Source organism: Canis lupus, chromosome 14 (genome assembly GCF_048164855.1).
Source record: "Canis lupus baileyi chromosome 14, mCanLup2.hap1, whole genome shotgun sequence".
NCBI classification, from domain to species: Eukaryota; Metazoa; Chordata; class Mammalia; order Carnivora; family Canidae; genus Canis; species Canis lupus.
In genome coordinates this window covers 33,495,842-33,519,282 of record NC_132851.1, presented here as the reverse complement: position 1 = coordinate 33,519,282, position 23,441 = coordinate 33,495,842, and the positions used below count along the sequence as shown (strand labels likewise).

At 57.7% G+C, this 23,441-nt stretch overlaps 1 protein-coding gene across 10 annotated transcripts in view; it reads right to left on the bottom strand.

The window, feature by feature from the left end:
• Positions 1–19,094: 19,094 nt before the first annotated feature.
• Positions 19,095–23,441, bottom strand: part of KHDRBS3 (KH RNA binding domain containing, signal transduction associated 3) — a 185,743-nt gene continuing 181,396 nt past the window's right edge. For all 10 annotated transcript variants that reach the window (XR_012006862.1, XR_012006863.1, XR_012006868.1 and 7 more), the window contains one exon: positions 19,095–19,365. Coding sequence is in view for 2 of the 10 variants with exons in the window: in XM_072774609.1 (XP_072630710.1) it covers positions 19,298–19,365 (68 nt within the window). In the remaining 8 variants the exon portion in view is untranslated. The remainder of the gene's footprint in view (positions 19,366–23,441) is intronic.

Below are 23,441 nucleotides of genomic sequence, written 5' to 3'. Positions count from 1 at the left end.
AGCTAGGTGGGTGATTCCCACAGGCCTGTAACTCCCTTTTCAATACTCATTTTGTCATTTTTTTGGACGTATTTAACATGCACTTAATATTTACCAGCCAACATCCTAGTCTCAGTAAAAAACAAACAAATATGGGTCCCGTCCCTGTGGAACTTTCTTATCAGCGCCAGAAACAGATATTAATCAAGTAATCACACAAATCAAGGTCTCAGCACCGGTTCAAAGCCTCAGGAGTGCCCTGGGTGGAACCTGAAACTGGCCCTTGGACATGGAGTTTAGGAAGGAAGAGGTGGGCTGGTGCTTACTCCTGAGGCTTGTGTTGAGCGGAGGCAAGATCCGTCGATCTCTGCACCTGCCTTCCAGAACCTTAAAGGTTTACAGGGAGGCCTGCATGGAGTTCAGTCACATTACAATCCAAATGGTCTCAACACCACCTCACTCTCTGGGGGGCTGAATCCTTGGAACAGCTTCCACTATGGAAATGGGGGGCAGCACACACATTCCAAAGATGGGGCGGGGGTGAGGAGCCTGTGACTGCCCGGGTCCAGCTGACGGGTCAACCAGCTGTCCCGTCTTCTCGATGACCTAACCTCCTCCAACAGTTAGTTTGAAACCAACTTCAGGACATTTCCACTTATAAGGCCAGCACTTTCATAGGGTTCAACCTAAAAATTAGCATGATAAAGCCCCATGTCTTGTTATTCCAGCATTGAGTGATAAGCCAATACAAACGGATGTGCCCAAAGATCGAACCAAAAATTCTACCTGTTTGGGTTTTTCCTGTCCATTTGCGCACTTGTAACTTTTTAAAATAAAAGTGCACGCACACACAAAAACCTGATTTAACATCGACTTTCTCTCCTCTTGATTCCGTACATCCTGGATGTTGCAACCAGCACTGAGATTGAAATCGAAAGAGTGAGCTTGGAAATTCAAACCAGAGCTAAGCAAAAGAAAATAAATAAGTCCCTAAATGTGCCCGGGCTATTTCTGCTGATGTACCTTTTTCCTGACATTTACTGACACCCAGCACTTGATGGCTCTCTCCCTCCCGGCCCCTCCCAGCCCACCGTCAGCCAATTTAATGATGATGTATTAAAACTGTTGCTGACATAAGCAAGTGGGACTCCATGGCGACCGCTCGGGCTCCAGAGCAGATTTCCAGCAGAGATGAGCCACTGTGAAGGTCTCAGAGGGCCCCTCAGCCCCGGCCCTCAGCAAGCCTGGTGGGCACCAGGGGGCCCCCGTGCAAATTCTCGGAGGGAGGAGCATGCCTCTACCAATGGGCTTTCATGCATTCAAGTTGGCTTCTTATTTCTTCTTTTTTATTTTTATTTTTATTTTTATTTTTATTTATTTATTTATTTATTTATTTATTTATTTATTTATTTATTTATTTTTATTTCTTCTTTTTTAATGCCCACTTTCGTTCTCCTTGGGCGAGTAAAATGTTCAGTGCTCCTTTGACGGAGCTGATGCCATCGAGCAAGAAGTGGCCAGGGGCCTGGCTCTCGAGCTTGACCAAACCCTGGCCGTGCCCGGGGTCACTCGCCTGGTGCCAGACGCCCTGTGATGAGCTCTGCAGCCAGCAAGACGCCCCGGACCCTGGAAGCCGCCTCCGACTCAGTGCCGCCGCCCGGGGTCATCCCTCATCGTTACAGCCTGCTCGTCCTGCCCTCGGAAGCCCCGGCCTGGAAGCTTCTGAGAGGAGCCAGACTCTGGATTCCTGGATTGCTCCTAAGGCCCTGGCTGTTCCTTCTCATCAGACAAATGCTGCATGACGCCAAGCTCACCCTTCTTAAGATGCAAGGGGCTTTCTGAGAGGTGCCAGGGTGATGAGGCTTCGGGGCCTGGGCCGCAGAGGAGGGCATGGGGCTCAGTCCACGCATCCCTCCCCGACCTCCTGGCTGGGCCCTGGACGAGGGGTGCCGGGGACAGGGCAGGTGTCCTCCTGTCCCCTCCCAGCCCCCCGTACATGACAGGCCAGGGAGGGCAGGACAGTGGGCATCGAGCTGGGGCCGGGGGTCTGGGGGTGAGCCTGCTTCCCCTACTTCCAGCTCTGGGCCCTCGGCCTCTCAGGATTACCTGAGACAAGGAAAGCTCTCGGCCCAGTGCCTGGCTCGTAGCCAGGGCCGAACAAGTGTATCTAAGAAAACCCGAAGTCGGGCCCCATGTAGGTGAGAGGCCTGTGTCTCCCTGTTGTCTCTGCTCAGGAATCAGGCGATGCATCACCACCGTTTTCAAGACAGGACAAACACCCCAGAGTCCCCCTCGGGGGTTCTCAGCACCGGCTGGAGCCATGCTCAGCCTGACAGTGTGTCGGAGTCACTTAGGGAACTTGGGAAAAATACCCGGGACCTACGACGCAGAGCCTCCCAGGTGGAGCCCAGGCGTGTGCACCCGAACGGTCTACACTGTCAGTGGCTGTGTGGCGCCAGGACCGAGGACCCCACGCTCGAGGCTCAGATGGGAGTTCTGTGGCTTAACCCTGGCCTTGACCTGGGCCGGGAGGGCAGGCGTCTCTGATCTGTTACCCAGCTGCTGTCTCGGGGCCTTAGACCTTCCAGTCCTCTCCTTCCAAATGTGGGTTTCCCGCTCCCCCGCAGGCATCAGGAGGCTCCAGACACCGATGAAGGAGCAAGCCAAGCGCCTGGCCCTGCCCTTGCCCGGGACGGGCAGTGTGGAGTCCAGCAGGGAGGGGCCGCAAAGGCCTAGGGACTCCCCTGGGACATGTCTCAGGGCCCAGGACATGATTGCCACCTTCACATTCGAGAAGGGTCGTCAGGCAGAGAATTGCTGGATGGGTTTTCAGGGCCTAAAGGTTGATGGGTAGAAGCAGCAAGAAAGGGAGTGTTAGGTCAGTAGGAGGAAGTACTGATTTCCCCCTCTGATTCCCTGCCTCTTGGCTCTCTTCCCACATATGTGGGATGAGTGTGTGTTGCGTGCCATACCCGGTGCTGATGGCCGGAGGTGTACCTAGGGAGGAGAGACAGCCCCTACACCCCGGGAGCCCACCGTCCAGCCAGGACGACGGAGCACCCACTCGTCTGGGTTCCTCTAGCTCCCGTACCAGCTGTGCAGCAAGGAACAAGCTGCCTTGGTAGAGAGTGAGCTCCCTGTCAGTGGGGGCATGCAAGCAAAGGCGGAACAGTCGGTCAGTGCTGTTTCCAGAGGAGAGGGAGAGCGGGATGGCAGTCTTACAGTGAAGGTGGGACAGGATGATCACTCCCAAGGTGACATTCCCTTCCCCTTCACATGTCCCCATTGTGGCCATGACAGCTGCCTGGCAAGTAGACCTGGCCTCCCCATCCTTGAGAGCCGCTCGGCTGCTGTAGGAAACCCCCACCCCCGTCTTCATTGGTTCCTAATGGTTCCCACGCTCCCCCTTCGGCTGTGGAGCTCCGGTTCCGCTGGCAGGAGGAGCTGGACACCCTGACCCCCACCCTTTCTCCTCATCCACGCCCTGTCCCAGATGCGCAGGAGGCACAAGAGCCGTGCATTTGGGAGCAGGCCATGTGACAGCTCCCCGGGGACCAGCACCCGGGGGCACAGAGGCCAGGCCTCACCCTCCTGCAGGCAGTGCCCCCCCGAGGGACGGTCCCCCAGCTGCCACCAAACCGCACACCCACTCAGACAAGTGTCACCACCTGCTCCAACCACTGCCCTCCACCTGCCTCTGGTCACCGGCGACATCCCAAGGCCATTCTCGGATATTCTAACAAAGACAAGAAGTAAAAGCACAAGTGGGCAACGCTATGGTGCTCCCTCGTGCCCCGCGAAGACCTGGCTGCAGGCGTGAGCGGGTGACCCGCTCATGCGTGTCATCACCTCTCGGCTCTGAGCTAAGCAGCAGGGGCTGAACGGGCGGCCCCTCCCTCTTCCTTTTCTTTGTCCTTCGCTGGTTGTCGGCCAGGATGGTTTTTCTTTTTTTTTAACTGAGACATAGTTTACAGATACTAGTTACAGGTGTAGGCGCAAGTGATGAAACCATTACGCAGGACTACACGCTCACGGTGCTAAGTGTAGCCGCCATCTGTCACCCCATGGGGTGGTGACAATATCATTGACCCCATCCCCTAGGCTGTACTTTCCATCCCTGGGACACATTTACTTTTTTTTTTTTTTTTAAAGATTTTATTTATTCGTGAGAGACACAGAGAGAAAGAGAGGCAGAGACCCAGGCAGAGGGAGAAGCAGGCTCCATGCAGGGAGCCCGATGCGGGACTCGATCCCGGGACTCTGGGATCACACCCTGGGCTGAAGGCAGGCACTAAACCACTGAGCCACCCGGGGATCCCCCATATTTACCTTATAACTGGAAGTCCGCACTTCTTCGATCCCCTGACACCCCACCAGCCTATGGGAAAGGCCCAACTTATTCTCTGTATTTTTGAGTGTTTCTACTTTATGTTTGTGTGTTCATTTGTTTGGTTTTTTATTTATTTATTTTTAATTTTTAATTTTTTTGTTTGGTTTTTTAGATTCCACCCGCGAGTGAGGTCGTATGGCATCTGTCCCCCTCTGATTCCCCTCGGTCAGCCTCAGAGCCCCCGGTCCCACCGTGCTGTGGGGAAAGGCGACGTCCCTGCCAGGCCCCCGGGGAGCTCAGCAACAGGAGCCGACTTCGGCCCAGGTACCCGGGGCATCGATTTCTCTCTGCTGCTTTTAAATGATCCATATTTTGTGTAGCAGTGTGGATTTTGTTTTTTGTTTTTTTTGGCTTCTTTTATATGTGTTTGAATATTGTAAGACTCCTCGGGTCCCTTCCAAGGGGTAGAGAGACTATAAATGATAAATGAATAAACACATAAATAAGTAAAAAGGACACAAACGTCCTTTCCAAAGCATTTTTTTTGTTTTTTGTTTTCCCAAACCAGTGTTGCCTCCCTCCGTGGGTGTTCGCCCTTCGAGGCAAACGTGCGGCTCGGTGCCCTGACCACTTACGTCGCGGGCCTTTGCTCCGGCGGCAGGTGCGGGGCGCGGGGTACGCAGAGGTCACTGCCCGGGCCCGGGAAGGCCGCGGCTTCCATCCCTCACCCCCCGAGCGTGTGCACGTGTGCGGGGGCTGGGAGGGCACTTGTTCCCAGCTGGCCTTCCTTTTTTTTTTTTTTTTTTTTTTAATTTTTATTTATTTATGATAGTCACAGAGAGAGAAAGAGAGAGGCAGAGACACAGGCAGAGGGAGAAGCAGGCTCCATGCACCGGGAGCCCGACATGGGATTCGATCCCGGGTCTCCAGGATCGCGCCCTGGGCCAAAGGCAGGCGCCAAACCGCTGCGCCACCCAGGGATCCCCCAGCTGGCCTTCTGGGGAGGACAGGGGAGGGGTCTGGGAGCCGGGACACCCAAGGCCGGGGAGCCCCCAGACCTCCTGCACCTGCCCGTCAGGAGGCCCAAGGCCCGGGGACACCAGACGGAGACCGACACAGCCGGCCCCGGCCACTCGCCCCGGCGGGACACGGAGCCCGGAGCCAGGCTCCAGCAGGTGGAGGCCGAGAGGCAGCCACAGGCCGCGAGAAGGCCTTGCCCTTCCTCCTGTCTGGCCATCGGCCGAGGGGCAGGATGAGGAGGCCCCCTCTCAGCTGGACGGGCCGAGGGCCCCAGAGCCGCCAAGCCCGGGTGGGGGTGCAGGGGCTGGGCTCCAAGCCCTGCCTTCTTGTGGGCAGGGGACCCATCACCTCCGATACCACCCACCCTCCGTGCTGGGCTCACTGTGTCCTTGGCCTTGACCCAGCCTCCAGCTAAGAGGGCAGTCCTGGGCCTCCTCTGGAGTCTTCCCCCTCGGGACACCGCTGTGGCAATAGCGGATTCCCCAATGCAAGCCGGAGCCCCGAGAGACCCTCTCACTGTCATCGGGGCACCCCATGATAGAACCTTCCAGGAAGCTAGGAGGCCTCTACCTGAGGTCGCTCCCGACAAAGAAAACCCTGTGATGGGCATCCCGAGGGGGCTCAGTGGTTTAGCGCTGCCTTCGGCCCAGGGCGTGATCCCAGGGTCCCGGGATCGAGTCCCACATCAGGCTCCCTGCATGGAGCCTGCTTCTCCCTCTGCCCGTGTCTCTGCCTCTCTGTGTGTGTCTCTCATGAATGAATAAATAAAATCTTTAAAAAGAAAAAAAAAGAAAGCCCTGTGGTGACCAACGCTTAGGGTCCCTGGGCCTCGTGTAGGAAGGGGCCTCCGGGGTTGTCTAGTCCAGTGGCCGCGCAGCCTGGGCTCGTCCAGGGTGAGCACAGGAGAGCAGGGCCTTCACCAGGGAAGCTCCGATTTCAGTGCTCGCTCACATGGGTACGATTCTGCTTGGAGGAAGGGTTCTAGAACAGCTGGCCACGTGCAACCAGCTGTGAAGCGCGGGAACGGCTTCCCTGGCTGGAGGACGCAGGGAGCAGCTGTCTGAACTCCAGGTAGGAGAGCCCCATCACCCACCCACCCCCACCCCGGGTCAGAGCAGAGCCACTCGGGAACTCGTAAGCAAGGCGAGTGCAGATATTAAAATGGCACCTTGTCGCAGAGGCTGGAGGTCGCCAGGTTCTTCCTCTCCTCCTTCCTTCGGAGCCTTATTTCGGGCGCTCTGTTAAGAGACTGTCCCTCACGGCCAGGAGGGACCAAATTGCTAAGTGCTGGACAAGAAGAACGGAAGCAAAATGCCAGCTCAGGTTTCCAGGACGGTTGTGTGAGAGGAGCTGCCCTTGCTGGGACAGGTAGCCCCTGAGTGCTTCCTCTGCCTTCCGCGGCCGACCGGGAATGTGGGCGCAATGGCTAGAACTCTAGCAGCCACGTTGGTCTGTGAGGTGACTCAAGATGGAAAGTCCCTACTGAGGGTGGAGGAGGGGAAGGTTGAGAGCCTCACGGCCCTGCAGTCGTCACACCAGCCCCGCGTGCCTAGCTTCTTTGAGGACATCTTTTATGAGAAAGAAATACACTTTTATCATGTTTAAATCAGTTATTTGGGGGGCCTGGGTGGCTCAGCTGGTTAGGTTAAGCATCTGCCTTCGGCTCCAGTCATGACCCTGGGGTCCTGGGATGGAGGTCCCTGCTCAGCGGGGATCTGCTTCTCCCTCTCCCTCTGCTCCTCCCCCTGCTTGTGCTCTCTCTCTCTCTCTCTCTTTCACTATCTTGTTCTCTTGCTATCTCTCTCTCTTTCAAATAATAAATAAAATTTTTTTAAAAATCGGTTATTTGGGATTTTCTATTCTATACAACTAAATATTGGTTCCTAATGAGGAAGGTTAACTATTGGAGCATGTGGTCAAACGGACTTGCCAACTCTTTTGCCTCCCTGATGATCCAAGTCTAGAACCCGAGATGGTCCGTCTCCCTCTAGTCCCGCGTAGAGATGGGAGAAAAGAGAGAATGTCCCAATGTGCACAGTCTTCTAACAGAGGATCCCCCAGCTGGGAAAGTCCAGGGGAGCTCCTTCTCATGGGGGTATAAGGAGGGGGACACACGTTCCTCCGTGACACAGCCCTCCCTTCCTCTTGGGAAACCAAATCATTCTGCCACTGGACAACTGGTTGCTAGAAGCTTCCTTATCCCACTGAGCCGGGAAATCTTTCTGGGGGGTGATGCCTGCTGGGGATAAACTCTGTCGGCATCCACGCAGACACGCCTCATCTCTCCTGGAAGGGCCTGGGATGCTCCAGAACAAATGGAGAACCTAAACCGTACCATTGCCAGATGAACTATAGGACATCAGCTGAATTGGAGTCTCAGAGAAACAACGAACATTTTTTTTTTTTTTGGTAAATTATATCTCAAATATTGCAGAGGACACGCTTATACTTAAATCACTATTTGTTGCCTATCTGAAGTTCAAATTGGACAGGGGGCCTCCTGTATTTTTATTTGCTAAATCGGGCAGCCCTAGCCTAGAGGCACCAAATTTCCAGATCCTCAGATGGGCACACTCCAGGGTTGGAGGAAGGATGTCATGTGAAGAAAAATGCAGAGGCAGCTTATCTGTGGCTCCCCCACCCCGCCCCCCGCACTGCTGTCCTCTCCCCCTGCCCACGCTCCTCCCGGCTGAAGCCAACCAGGCCTTGCTCAGAAACCTGAGCCTCCCCTGTAGGCTCCACCAACCCCACAGTGGACGGTCGCCCCTGGCCACCCCCCTTTGGTGGCAGCCTTACCCCAATTTTGCCTCCCCTCAAGGTCAGCCAGACTGAGGGCAGAGCTGCGACTCTTCGTTCTCCAGGCTACAGAGAGTGGAGGGGGGCCGGCAGCAGGCGACCCAAGTCTGACCAAGCAGAGTGGGTCACCGAGCTTTTGCTGGGTGAGGGTGGCTCGCATCTTACCTGCAAGGACCCTGAGCATCCTAGACCCCGTGGACCAGCCAGTCCAGACCCAGCCCCGAGGGACAAGCCAGCTCCACCGCCTGGACTTTTCTGCTTACCGGAATCCGTAATTCCCTTTTGGCTGAAAGCTTGTTCTGGATTTTCCAGACACACGTGCGAAACAAAAGGCCCCTGATACACATCTCAAAAATCGGTGTAAGTGAGAATCCAAAGCACCTGCTCCATCCTCGTATGCAAAACGCTGGGTATGTTGCTGCCACTCAAAGATTTGGGGGCCCTTACCCTACATGGGGTTCCCGGGGGGCTCCCACTTAGCCCCCTCACAGCTCCCCGAGAGTCAGACCGCAGGGGTAGGGAGATGGTAATAATGGAGCCGCCAGCATCGACTTGGCACCGCAACTCCGAGTGGAGCTCTCCGTGTAGCCCACTCGACGGAGGGGGAGACAGGGGTTCACAGATGTGATCCCACCTGCCCACGGCAACGTCAAGAGACCTGAGGTGAGGATGGGGTTTCCCCAGGCAGTCTAGGTCCAGAGCCTGTGCTCTGCGTCTCAAGGGACACACGTCCTTGTGATGGCATCTCTAGCAGTCACGGAAGCCACGGGCGAGGAGTGTGCAAAAAGCACTGCTCTGGAAATCCTGGGGGGGGGGAGTTAGATCCGGGCCCCAGCCCTCTCCGCTCAAGAAAGGCCCACCTGCCCCCCTCTCCTCACCTCTGTGCGCTCCTCTCCCCTCTAGGGGCCTGAAAACCCGTCTCCCTGGATTGGCAACTTTGGTGCATGGGGAGGAGGCGGAGGGCAGGTAGGGGGTAGGAATGGTGCTTGCTCCCTGGTGCCCTGAGCTCGGGGCAGGAGCCCGTGTGGGAGCACACGGGTGGGTTGGCCTACCTTAGGGGGGTGCACTGGCCACCCGTGCAGACCAAGGCGGTGGGGGAAGATGCTCCTTTAGCCACAGAGACCCCCGCTCTGTGGACAGAGCCTCGCGGGCAGCAAGTGGCAGGAGTGTCTGGGGCTGGGTCCCTGGGCAGCCCGGGCTTTCTGAACTGGCCACTGCTGGACAAATGTCCCTCCACACTGGTCTCCAGGAACCAGGCTGAGCCAGGAGGGTTGAAGGAGGGACCTTGGCTGCAGGGCCATGTGTGGGGGTCCTTGCTTATCTCTCCCTGCATGCCCCTTAGATGATCCTGGAGTGGGGGGTGGTGAGAGCAAGCTTTGCATTCAAACAGGTGTTCCTCTCCAGGATTCTTGCTAGAGCCCTGGGCGGCCTCCAGGCGGCCCTTCATCCCCTTCCGCAGGGCGGTCAGCTGCCACTAAGACGTGGATCTTAGATGCTGCTCCCCCAGACTAAACCCCCAGGGGCCCTTCACTGCTTCAGAGTCAAGTTCTAGCTCCCTGGCAAGGCAGCCAGGTGTCCCTGGGCTTCTAGATGGGCCCCTACCCCACCCCAGCCCAGCCTCACGGCCTCCTCCTGCTATGCAGACCTGCTCGTATCCACTGCGCACTCCCCATCTCTCCACATCATGCTCTGCTCACGCTGCTCTGTGCCTGGCTTGGCCTCCATTCTCCCGCCTCAGCCAACGCCTCCCAACCCACGAGATGAAGCTCAAGCATTACCTCTTCCAGGAAGGCTTCCTGGTCCCGCCTTCCTGCTTTCTGCACCTGCCGCCAGGCTGATGGGATGCTCCTGGGTGTTCTCCTCGAAGGTCTTCTCTCTCTCTCTTTTTTTTTAAAGATGTTATTTATTTATTCATGAGAGACACACAGAGAGAGAGAGGCAGAGACACAGGCAGAGGGAGAAGCAGGCTCCCTGCAAGGAGCCCAATGTGGGACTTGATCCCGGGACCCCAGGATCACGCCTGAGCCCAAGGCAAGTTCTCAACCACTGAGTCACCCGGGGGGCCCCTGAAGGTCTTACCCTGCGGTCACTTGAGCCTTGCAGGTAGCCCTACTCCCTTTTTGCCTTGGCTGCTGGGATGCTCAAGAGCCCATCCCGGGCTTCATGGGGTGCGTGTTGCTCTCCAATCTCACCGTCCTCTGGCTGCATCTCATCATCTGGAGCCCACTTGCTCCCCTCTGGGCCCCCCCTACTTTCTCATCTCTTCCTTCTCTCCTCTTGTGCAGCCTGCATGCAGGAAACCGTCCCCAAACCCTTCTAGGTGGAGTGGCACCAGCAACAAAACAAGTGCGTAGAAATTACAGAAATCCACCTGCTTCTATGGATCCAATTACATTCCTAATAGGGACAATACATTTCTCCTGAGAGGCGAGGAGACGGTCGGTGGTATTTAAGGGAAATGAAAAACAAATTGCTCGGGCTCCTTCCTACAGTGCACCCGCCCCCTGCCAGGCGCTCTCCGCAGCAGCCTTAGACACCAGCAGGAGGTCCGCGCCAAGGGGTGGCCTGAGTCGGCCCACAGCTCCCCGCTTGTGAGTGGGGCCCGCACAGCCCGGGTCACAGCTGGGTGCCTGTGACCACACTCGGGGGCCTGGGACCGTGTCAGGGGTGCGGGGTGGCTTCCCGCTGCCGCCCTAGCAGATCTCCGCAAACCTAGTGGCTTGTCGCTGCGAGGCCCGATGCCCCGAAAGCCCGGGCTGAGGTGTCCCCCGGTCTCCCCGGCTACCATCGGGGCCCCCAGAGTTGCTGAGAAAGTTCTCGGGCAGAGAAGCAGTGGCCTTGCTCTTCCGGCCTCCGGAGGCCCCCTGCCTTCGAAGCTCCTGGCTCCAGCCTCTGATCTGTCCTCATGCTCACCCCTCCCCTCCTTCCTGTGACCCGGACACGCTGTCGCCTCTGCTCTGTCCCCCTGACCCTTGGGTTGACCGTGGGTCCCCCGGGCAGCCCAGGATCGCCTCCCCATCTCAAGGCCCTTGGCGGAATCATGCCTCGCAGGGTGATGGTCACAGTCCTGGGGACTGGAGTGTGGGTGTGTTGGGGGGCAGGGGGCCTGTGCCCCAAAGCCAGCCCCAGGAGGGGACTCGGGTGCCGATGGTGGATTGGGAGGTGACCCGGGAAGCGCTGGGGGAGAAGAGGAAGGAAGAGCAAGAGGAGGCCCAGGACGGCTGAGCTACTGAGTGGTAGGGCTCCGTCCCCTGGGACCCCCAAGAAATGGGGTGAAGCAGCCTCATCAGCTGAGGCTTCTCCTGAGGCAGGGGTGCTGTCCCGTGTTGGCTGCGGGAACCTCTGCCATCGGGCCTCCGTGCGGCGAGAGAAAGGGGACGTGTCCAGGGACCCTCCGTGTCCAGGGACCCGCCGCAGGGGGAGCAGAGCCCCAGAGGTCGGGGGGGAGCCTGGGACCCTGAGAGCCTGGGAGCCGGGGAGGAACTGCAGGGTGCGGGCGACACTGTAACCCCATGCCCCGGCCTTCAGGCTGGAAGCTGGCCGGTCTGTGGGCTTGAGCCTGAAGTGCAGTTGGATGCGACAGGTGTGTGGCGATCGCGGCTTTCCACGCGACACCCCCGGGGCTCCGACGCGCATGGCTCACCTAGAACCTTGTAGAAGCCCTAACTGCCCAGGGCGGTCGGGAGAGCGCAGACCTCGGAGCCGCGCTGGGGAGACAGACTGGGAGTGCAGCCCAATGGGTGGGGGGGGCCCTGACCTCTGGGTCCCCAGCCCCGGCCTTGGCTCTGCTCACCCTGGGGCCCCGGGGGCTCGGCAGAGGCTCCTGGCAGCCCAGGCCCTTCTGGATGTGCGGGTTTGGCCTCAGCCCTCTGGCCGGGGAGCTAGGGAGGGCAAGGCACATCTGTCCTTACGTGCCGGGCTGGCGGGGGCACCTGTCACTGTCCCTCACTTGCCACACGCAAGAGCCAGATGCCAGGAGCAGGGGCATGTGGCCCCACCCGGAGCTGGGGGACCTGGGAGGCGCGGACATGAGGTCCCCCCTGGATTTGGTCTGAGCGGCGTCCTACCCCCCGGGCCGAGCAGCACAGGCCCCACGTGGCTCCAGGGCTCCCCAAGTGGCCCCAGGGAAGGGGGCCCGGCTCGTAGCCCTGGGGACTGGCCTGGGGTGGACACCGAGGGGGCCGGCCCGGCGCCCCGCCGCCCCCGCCCCGGCCTCTCGACTCTGCTGCCGAGCGAGTATTTACAAAGCAGGTCGCAGGGAGCGCGCTGTCTAAAAATAGAAAGTCATTATGAGCAGACAAGGGTCTGTGCTCCACTGGGGACAGCTGGGACAGCTCGGTGGCCTTCTCTGTGCGCTGCTCCGCTTCCCTGCCAGGCCCCCTCCTCCTACCTCCCTACCCCCCGGGAGGGCTGGGGACCTGGGCCAGTTGGACCCCGTTAGCCTTTGATGCTCTCAAATCACCTCACGGGGTCGGGGCATCACTCCAGTTTGTCAGCCAAGGACACGGGGTGTCTGGGTGCAGGACTGTCCCCAAAGCAGGAAGCCCGGAGGCCTTAGAGCAGAGAGTGGTGGCGGGTGTGTCTTAGGGGGAGCATCCCTCGCACCGCACACAGCACGTCGTGTCCCCTGGGGCATCGACTGTGGGGACAGATGCCACGCGCCCTGGCACCTTGAAGGGACGCCAGGAAGGGGGGGGTCCCTTTCCTGGGGAGCCAACCCCGGGGAGCTTGGCCCCAGGTTGCTCCCAGGCTGCGCTCAGAGCTCTGCCCGCCCCCGACACCCCCACCCCCCCACACAGCCTGCCCGACACCTGCTGGTCCCAGAGGCACCGGCCTCCCTCGCCCTGCAGCCGCGGCCCGGGCGCTCCCAGGGAGGGCAGCCCTGGGCGAGAGGGCCGCCCCGACGCACATTCCTACCATGCCCGGCACAGCCCCTGCGGAATCTGGAGACGCTGAGGACCTGACCCCGAGTCCTCCCTCTGCAGCTCCCCCTCCTCGCAGCCCCTTCCCCTCCTTTCCCCTCTGAGTCCTGGAAACATCCCGCTGCAGATCTAGGCCTCACGGGCAAGCGCACTGGGCAGTGGCTGGTCCAAGGGCCACACGTGGGTGTCTGCCCCTCGCTCTGGCTGCCGCCCCTTCAGGGGTCCAGGCTGTGTGGGGACCTGCAGCCCAGCCTTTCCGTGATGAGCTCCTTGTCCTGGATTCCGACCCCCCCATGTCCCCAAGCCCAGCACCCCGTGAGCTCCTGCCCGGTGCCTGCTGGAGCCCTTCAGCGGTGGATGGAGGCCCAGCTCCCTCGGATGGGCAATTGCTTCTGGAGCCTTCTGAGCATGAAGCCATGGAGAGGGCCAGAGGCGGTGCTGGGCAAGGGCAAGGAGCGTCCCCAGCCCCGGGAGGTCCTGCCTCCGCAGCTGCAGCACCGGGCAGGACAGCTGCCAAGCAAAGCACAGGAACCAGAGACCTCCAGGGTGCCAGAGTGGTGGAGGTGGGGTGCTGGGTGGCCCTGGGGACAGAGGGTCAGATTAGGCCCTTACTTCGGTGGCGGTGTTTCTCCTGGCCCTAAGCAGGATCCAATGTGGCGAGGCGCCCCTTTCTCACCTGCAGAGGCTGCAGGGGCCAGGTGCCCCGGACAGGCTTGGGGGGCATCAGCCGGTCAATGAGGGGAAGGCAGGCGTCTCCCCTCCGAGTCCAGAGCTGCCGGGGACCCAGGAGTCCGGCGCAAGGGAAACTATTTGCGGCTGCGAGGTCCAATAACCATCGTATCCTGGTGCAGCCAGAGGGTTGCGTTGCCACGTTTTCTGGCTACCTTGTCTCCCTCACGCCACACAATGGCGAGTCGGGGGGATGCTCACTGCGGTGACCATGGATGTCAGAGGCCAACAGTTACCAGCTCCCCCGTGACCAAGGCAGGCTGGGTGCTGGGTGCAAGGGGACGGGGCAAGGGGTGCTGGGGCCACACCAGGGCTCGTGCCTGGGCCGAGCGGCTCTGTGACCCCGGCGGACTGCGGGTCACGCAGAGAGCGGGCTGACGCTGCGGATCATCTGCTCGATTACGAAAAGCCAGGAATTCAGGTATTTAAGGGGAGAGTTGGTTGGTAACAGATGAAAATAAGCCGAAGCACCGCGTGAGCCAAAGGAACCTTGTTGGCTGCGCAGAAGCAGAGGACCAGGCGTATCATTTAATACTGTTTAATGAAAAGAAGAATTTCTCAAGAGCATCTCCAGTTTGACCTCAATTATTCAGTATTATAGATTTGCAGGAAAAAAAGATCTGAGGGAAATAAATATTCCGTAATACAATTGCACCATTTGGTTTAAGATGGAGACATTAAGTCGTGGAAGGAACAGCTCACCCCAATCGAGGCTGCGCAGTCTGAGGGATGATTAATGCAACAAGTGTTTTTCACTATGAAAATAGCTTATGTTGCCCATTATGAGCTCGTATCTCTCCCCGTCCTGAGAGTTCAGGCCCAGAGGCCTACACGGCTCCTCGATCCTGGAATCTTCTGGATTTAAACCACCCCCAAGGATGCTCCGCAGACAGCGCTGAGGCCACGGGGGCCAGAAGTAGCTCGGGACTCAGCTGCCCCAGCTTTGCTGGCCTTCGGCTTCCCTCTTTTGAAAAGTTTGGATCTTGCTCTGTGATCATCTTTTTGGCATTTTGGAAATCATGAGCCTCCCGCCTGCAAAGGGAAGCAGATCCAGGCCCCTGTGTCTACGCGGTTTTGTTCCAGGGATGAGTCCTCTTTGGGCTGAAGCTGCAGGCCGCTGCCCCGGGTGGGGGGTGGGGGGTGGGGAAGTGGGGTTGGGGGGCTGGCTTTCGAGAATGAATTAGCACATCACAGCGCTTCGTTTTGGGGGACTTCATCCTGCATCTTGTTCACCAGAAACACTGCAGTAGGTAGAGAATCTAAACATTCTCTGGGGTTCTCTGGGTTCCTGTTTTTAGAAGATGTACCTGTGACCCTCCTGCCACCTCTCCTCCCTCCGTCCCTGAGCGGCTGAGGCGAGGCCCATCCTAGAGCCTGCACCCAGCACGGCTGCCCGGCAGCAGGTGCGCGGCCCGCGCTGCACGAGGGAACCAGCGGGCCACAGTTAACACTGTCCCTTCGTCCTGCCCGGGGCCCAACTGTATGGCCACCAACCCCACGCTTCTCAGAGTCTCCCGACAACAGTCCGGGGCCCTTAGAGATGAAAGCTCTAAGACTCAGCAGCCCGACGGGGAAGGAGAGAAGGCTGAGAAGGCCGGCCTGGCTCTGGAGGCCCGGCAGGGGAGGGGACGTCAGGGCCTGAAACCCAAGCGGCCAGACCTGGAAGAAATGGGCAGAGGAGCTACTGGCCCAGCGTCCTGCTTCTAGTGGGCTAGATGGTTGGGGGGCAGAGCCTGGCAAGCAGCTCCGGGTGGGGGGGGGGTCCCTGGAGAGAAGAGAGCCAAGAGGAGAGCTAGGGCTTGGGGGGCGGGGGAGCTGTGGCTCTGGAAGCATCGCAGGTGGGAGATGGAGGATGCACAGGGGAAACAGAGGCCAAAGCCTCCCTGAAGGGCCTCGGGGGTGAAGTTGGGGCTGGCGGGCAGCAGAGGCTGAACCCCGCACGCCAGGGACACTGCATGGGTGGCAGGGGGCTCCAGGCTCCCCTTGCTGCTGCCAGGGCAGGCGCTGTGATGGCGGCCTGATGTGGGGGCCTCGGCCTTCACCTGACCGGGCGTCTGCTTGTGTGCTGAGCGTGGGCGATGGGGGGAGCGTGGCCCTCAGGAGGTCACTGTCCCAGGAGGGGATGTGGATGTGATGGCTGAGGCCTTTCGCACCTGCAGAATGGGGAGGAGGGTGTCTACACCACAAGGGCCCGCGTGTGCACGTGTGTGTGTACTTGTGTGTTGGGGTGTTTCCACGGTAGTCATCAGCTGATACGTATCAAGCACTCACAGGGTGCGGGCCTCACTTGGACGGCCCCTTGGGAGGGAGACGCTACCTTCCCCGCGTTGTAGGGGCACTGAGGCACAGGGACTGGGCAGGGTGGTGGCCGGTTTCCAGCATCCCGGCCTCCTGGCGTTCACCCCCTCGTGGGTGTCGTCGCCTCCCACCGCAGCAGGGCTGGCGTGTCTGCCCCGGGGCCTGTGGGGAGGTGAGGCCCTGCCACTTCGGGGATTAGGGTGTAGACAGCTGTGGCTTCATCTCGTGGGCCGCTTGCTCACGTGGGGAGGCCGCGAGTGGCTCTGGGAGGGGCTCTCTGGCCCCAGCCCGCAGCGTGCAGGCCCAGGAGAGGCTGAGTGTTGGGGTCTCCAAACTTCTGAGCCTGGGAGGCCCCGCGGTGGGGACCCCGCTCCCGAGGCCGCTGCAGCAGGAAGGCCGGAGCCAGGGCGGCTCGGTCAAGGGCAGGCCCCGGACATGAGCGTGTGGCCAGGCTACCCGGGGCGGGACACAGGCCGTGGGGACGGCAACCCCTAGAAGTCACCGCTGAGCAGGGACGGGGAGGGGGGCTGAGCTCCTTCTGCTCAGAGCTTCGGACCCTCGATGCCCGGCACCTGCCCGGGGCGCTGCGCCCAAGGCCGCGGGTCACCAGCAGGAGCGGGGCCTCGGTGCAGGTGGCCCTGGGCCAGGCTGGCTTCGGGACCCAGCCAGCCCCGGATCGTCACCCCGAGCCTGGAGGGCAGCGGCCGGGGCTGGGGGCGCCGCTGGGGACAGGAGCCCCACGAGGAGCTCAGGCCAGCAGGCGCCCCAGCCCGAGGCTTCCTGGGCGGTTGGTGGGAGCTGCTCGCCCTTGGCTGCTCCCGGCCCGAGGGGCCCCGCGGGGACACCGCAGGCCCGGGCCGGTCCGGTCACCCGAGGGCAGTGTGTCCTGTGGGCGGCCCGCCCCGGAGCCAGGAGACCCGCGCCCACGGAGCCCCCGCCGCCTCCTCGCGCCCGGGCGCTCTGTGCCGCTGGCACCCTCCCCACCCCCACCCTGCTCCCGGGGAGCCCCGTGCCGCCGGGACCCCGTCCCCACCCCCAACCCGTGCTCCAGGAGCGCCCCGTGCCGCCGGCACCCCCTCCCCACTCTTGGGAAGCCCCGTGCCGCCGGCACCCCTCACCCCACCCCCTGCTCCTGGGGCGCTCTGTGCTGCCACCCTCCCCACCGCTCCACTCCTGGGAAGCCCCGTGCCGCTGGCACCCCCCCACCCCACTCCTGGGCAGCCCCTCTCCACCCCCCTGCTCCCGGGGCGCCCCGCGCCGCTGGCCCCCCCAGGGCTCCCTGCAGCTCCCTGCCCGCCTGCCCTGCTCACTGTGACCCCACTTCTTCTCTATCCCTCTGGGCCCCGCTCCCGTCTCTCCAGGTCGCAGAGGCCTGCGTCCCTGTCCAGGCCCCGGGTGGGGTGGGGGGTGGGGGTGGGGGTGGAGTGGGGGTGGGTGTGGGGAAGTTTCTCAGGGGCTCCGCTGCCAGAGTCTGCGCTCCCCAGCAGCCCCGCCGGGGGAGGACCATCGAGGGCCACCTGGAGTCGGGGTCCCCAGGGCTCACCCCGGGCCGGGCTAGCGGCATTCCCGCCTCCCCTCTGCGGTGGCCTGGGGGGGGGGTCCTCCACTGTCCCTCTGCCAGAAGAGGCACTGGGTCCCGCTGCTCTTCCGCTCAACACCCCCAAAGCCCCCATCAAGTAAAGCTGGGAGGTGGCCGCCACCCCAAGTTCACTGGAGGCTTCCCCGCCCTGCCCCCTGCTCGGTGCATGCTCGCCCCTGGCATCCCCGCTGCTCCTTGGCCTCCAAGCCCGTTGCCACCTCTGCATGGAGGGGGGGATGATGCGGCTCCTCTGTCCGCTCCTCTAGGTCCCCGCTGACTGTGACCTGGTCCTTCCTCTGCCGCACAGGGTAGCGTCTGACCCCCGCCCCTGACCCGTGACTTGGCTCTCATGGTCCTCACCAGTGCTGCGGCCAATGGCCTGTCCCCTGCCCTGGAAAGTGAGCGCCTGCAGGACGGCTCCCCAATGGCTCGGCAGTGCCCGGTGGAGGAGCGGCCTTGACAAGGCCTTGAGTGTAAGTCCGGGAGGCAGCACAGTAAGGGGCCAAAGTTCTGGGGGTGAGACAGGACAGGACTTGGGAAGCTGTGTCCCGGGGATTCTATTTGCAGGTTTAGGGCTAGTGTCCCTGACTCAGTGGGCCAAGGCTGCAAGCAACTGAGGGAGCTCAATTTTTTTTTCCCCATCTACAACAATCTGGCTTCTGTCCTAAAGTTCCTAATTGTTCAGTGAGTTTCACACAAAAGGGTCCCTGGAGCGGACTGTCACTGCCCGTGGGCGCCCACCTCCAAGGCCCTCCCCAACACCGGGCTCTCGGTCCCTGCACTTCTGAGACCCACCCTGTGCATCTGACCAATACGAGGGCGCGGCTGCTGGAGCAGAGAAGGCTTCGAGGCTGCATCACGAGAGGAGGAGGAAAAGCGAGCTTTCTCGGAGGTTATTCTGTGCTTAACACAATGCTCCCCCCATGGTACGGGGAATGCCTGGAGGAAATGCGTCTCCTGACGTGGGACAGTGACAGTTTCACGCCGCACAAGACATTGTCCCGAAATTCCAAGACTAGGAAACATGTTGTGTGAGCTTCTAGCAGAAGGAATGGCACATCCTCCCGGGGGCAGATTGAATTAAAATCCCAATGCACCAGTGTACGAAGAGAAGGAACCGAATAATACTGTCCACGGGGATTATGACCTTTATGCTCCCTAACAAATTACAGAGGCATGAAAATCGGCTTCCTTCCCTGGCAGTGCCACTCTGCTTCCTATAATTAACCTTTTATGTGACAGACGACTTTTGGCCTAACACGTCCCTATTTACCACTCCGTAACTGACACAGATAACTCGCTTTCAAATCTGGAATATGTATGGGCTCCGGGCTTCTTAACAGTGAGTCGCAGCCATACACGGTTCTCAAGTGTGCAAAATTTAGAGCTTGCTGACATAACAAGACTTTGTTTTTCTAGGTTTATAGTAAAGTGCAGGAGATTGAAATGGGCAGCCTTTATTAAGTAACACACAAGTCATCTGTTTGTTGTTGTTAGGAGACCACAAAATAAGATGGATTCTCTTTCCTTTTTTTTTAAAACAGGCTTTCCAAATTAAAAAGCATACCATTTTATAAAACATTTCACAGGACATATAATTGTGGGAAAAAAAATTTCAGGTGATTTTCAAGCTCCCAAGTGAATTCATGTACTGACTAGGCACGTTGGTGAGTTGACGATTCGTAGGCCGTCCAGAATTCGAAGGAAAGCCCCTGAAAGAGAGGAAAATGAAATATATTTGTATACATCAAGAAACTAATAATTATTTATGCTCTGTTGGGGATGGCAGGACGTAGGCAGAGGAAGGAGGCAAGCAGAAACTTGAAATAAGGATATTTATGGAAAACAAGGCAAAATAGAATTATAGAAACTTAAGAACATAAAATATTTGTGTTCAGCGAGGCAGATGAACGGTTGATCAGCATGAGGAGGATCAAGACACTTTCCATTGCATTTATGGGTCTGATTTCGGAATGGCAATGTTTTGTTTTACACAGAGCCTCTAATATCAAAATGTGAAATGGGTTAGTCCTTCCCTTCCTGTCACCTGAGATGAGACTCAACTTTCAGATATATTTACAAGTTTTTATTAACTGACACCAAAGAGTGTATTTTGATGTGCTACCCAGAATACAACTGTTATTACCAAGTGGTAATCAAGAGGGGAAAAAAGCCAACACAACCACAACAGAAGGAATGGCCAGGGCCAGGGGGCCAGGTGGGCCACTGGCCCAGGCTTCGGAGTGCGAGGATCGAGCCGCACAAACAATTTAAAGGCTAATTCTGCAAAAGGTAGACGTGAATGTAGCAAATCTACTAATGGGGGTATTGTCTGGTTAATCGACGCGGATGACATGAACAGTGTGCTGGGCTCGTTCTGGACCTTGGGGCCACCTACGGGCAGTTCCAAGTCAGGTGTTTGCCAATCGAGCGCCTGCAGCCCGTGCTCCCAGAGTGAGCAGAGGAAAGGGTTCTTTTGGCAAAAGAGAGGGAAGGTCCTGAGGAACCGGCAGGAGCTGGGACACAAGAGCACAGCAAAAGAGGATGAGGACCCCGTAAAGTCACACCACGGGCGCCTCGGAGCCGATGCGTGCAGGCTCAGGAGCGGAGGAAGCCCCCTCACCCCCGACAGTCTCAGGAAGGGCCCCGGGACCACCTCTGTCAGCTGTCCCTGTCCCCTCAGATGTCCCAGGAGCTGCTCCCACTGGGCCCGGCGCCCCCGGCTGCCCCCGCATCCACACGGGGATCCGACCCACCCTGTGCCACCCACCTCCCTCTGGGTGCTTTGACCCTTCCAAGCCCACTTGGGAGAGTTTTCGGTGTGGCACAGGTGCTAAGAGCTGACGGTACTGAACGCATGCAGCATGCAGAGTTCAAGTTTCCTTCAGAAGAGCATATTAAGTGATCCCAATACCTCTATGGGGAACAATACAGTAATATTCATAAAAAATGGAAAGGCTCAATGAACCTGCTTCCGAAATTCATTCCTATGACCCAAACCAACGAGTGCCGTCACACAGGCGTAGGGCTATGCTTTCTAGCACTCTTTAATGAGTGTAAAATACTGGAGTGAACTACACATCTGTCAATACTTGTTTAAATTGTAAATCATGTAACTACTATTCAGCCAATGAAAAGAAAACGGTAGCTTTATAGTTTAACGTGATAGAAAATGAATTCCAAGATATACTTGAGGGGGCGCCTGGGTGGCTCAGTCGGTTAAGCATCTGCCTATGGCTCAGATCATGATCCCAGGGTCCCGGGATCGAGCCAAGATATACTTGAAAAAGAAATGGGGCAGGAGTAGAAAACAGTACAGTTTTGTATGTAAAAAAAAATTAGAAAAGAAACACATGCTTTGCATCTGCACAGATGATCTCTGGCAAAATACACACACACAAACCCAACGCAAACAGCTGCCCTACGGATTTGGCACAGGGGTGGGAATGAAGACCGACTTTTCACTGTATACTCTGCTGCAGTTTTGGATTTTGTACCGAGCACGTGCACTACCTATTTCAAAAAGGACATATTTTGGCTTTCCAGCTTCACATTTCTTCCCAAGGAAAAAGCCAGTGGTTGCAGAAGTAACTGTCTCCTTTCCACTGAGAAACCAAACTAATAGTGCAAAGTGCCCCATGCTGGGATTTTACAAGTTACAGGTCGTCCCCTGCTCCTTCACCCACTGCCTCCCTCATTGGTCGCACACGCAACACCTCTCAGCTGCTGCTGCGGGCCAGGCTCGATGCTGGCGTCTGGATGCACAAGTCAAGTAAGACATGGTTCCGTGTTTAGAGAACCTCGTCTTGCAGTTGGTGAGAAAGGCACCTCAACAAGGAGGGGGGGCATCTAGCTCGGGGAAGGTCCCTCCAGCCCCGCTCACTTCCAAGGCATCTGCTCATTTATTCTGTTTCTGCATTTTCAGGCCTGTCAGGTTTGAGGAACTGGTGTTAGGCAGCAGACACGGAGGTGTGAGTAAGACCCAGATCCTGCCGGGAGTGGGGTCAAATGAGATCTTTATGTCTCTCTCTCTCCATCCGAATGACACCATTTAAGAACCAGTCAAACTCTCTCCAACTTCACCTCTAACTCCACCTGGTCAGGCCAAGGATGCCCTGATCCACTTTCCTGTACTATGGAGACCGTGAGCCACCTGCTTCATTTATTCCCTCGCGTGTTCGACTGCTTGTTCATGGACCCCTTCCCGGGTGTCAGACGTGGGACACACGCTAAAGAGGTCTATAGGGTGTGGGTGGAAAGCCCGATGAAGCCCGTTTCTGCAGAATTCAGGCAGCTGCAAGGGTTCTTGGCAGGGACTCACTACCCAGGCCTGATGTGGACACAGTCCCCGACAAAGGGGATGGGCTTCCAGGACAAGGGGAAGCTTCAGAGTTCAGCTCGAGGTTGGACAGATCATAACGCCTAGCTGTGCCATGAGCTGGGTGAGAGGGGTAGGGAAGCATGATTTCAGGCAGGGGACGACACACACACGAAAGCACAGAGAGGGATGCTCAGTGGCAAGGCTGGAGGGGCCTGGAGGTGGGACCAAGGCCACTCGGGGGCTTTGTGTGCAGAGCCAAGGAGCCCCAGCCCCACCCCGAAAGCCACGTGGGCCCATCACTGAAACTGAATCCCGTTGAGACTCAGCTTCAATCGGATGGGATTTTCCATTAGACACAAGGAAGATGCAATTTACATTTGAAAACGTTCTACAGCCTTTCTGAAAGATGGAAACAGAATCGAGGCAAAGTAGACTTTGTTATTTTAAATATAATGATAGGCTTTTTTCCTTTCTATCTGTACAAGACACTGAGTATCAATGTAAATAGTAGATATTTGCATAGAAAATAACAAACTTTATTATTAATATTCATTACCCAAACCCTATAAAGTGGCTGATATTTTGGTTAATTAGACTTTTGATTACATTTTTTTCTCCAAATTATTAGTTTTAGACTCTGGGATTCATTTCTCTGTACACAGTGACCAGAGGCACTGTCTAATTTTGAGTTAAACCAATGGAGCCAGACCAGCTGAACTGCAATCCTATTAACAGGAGTGGGGGCTTTGTTTTTGTTGGTTTTTTTGGTCTCTGCTAACTATTCCTAACCATCCCTGACACTGTGTGTTAGGAATCCTATTGATCCACTGACAATGTCACTCTCTCATATTCATTGACTTGCTGAACACTTACTCTGCTGAGAGGATAAAAGGTTAGGGCCCTAGTTTTTAAGACACTCTGTGTCTGGATAGCAGATCAATAGCCAGTGCAAACAGAGGTTTGTACAAAGTTCTTGTCAGAGCGGAGACCGACAAGGCACTTTCTCTGCCTAAGGGGATGGAGAAGGGCAAGCCAAGAGGTGAGGAGGATGTTAGAGTTGGAAATAGGGTCACTGTGTTTGAGCTTCTTTGCAGGATCTGTGAGACCCATCATTCTGTGCCCCGTGCCTCCCAGACGGCATCATCTGTTGCTATCTCTGATTACCTTAGTACAACCGATGTCTCCTAGATGATCCTACTTTCTTATAATTCCATGTTATCTACATAAAGCAACAAATAAGAGCGAGTACCTACATTAGTACTGGACGTGTTTCTACTCCTCCTACAGCAATCCTGAGGTAGCTAGCATTACCGTGCCATTTGGGGTGGGGAAAACTGCCATCTTGACCTCAGTTCATAGAGGCTGAATTACTTAACCAAGGTTATAAAGCTGGTAAATGACAGAGCTGGGATGCGAATGCTTCCTGGAATGCCTTCCCCTAGATGGTTATCTCCCTCTGGTGCTCAT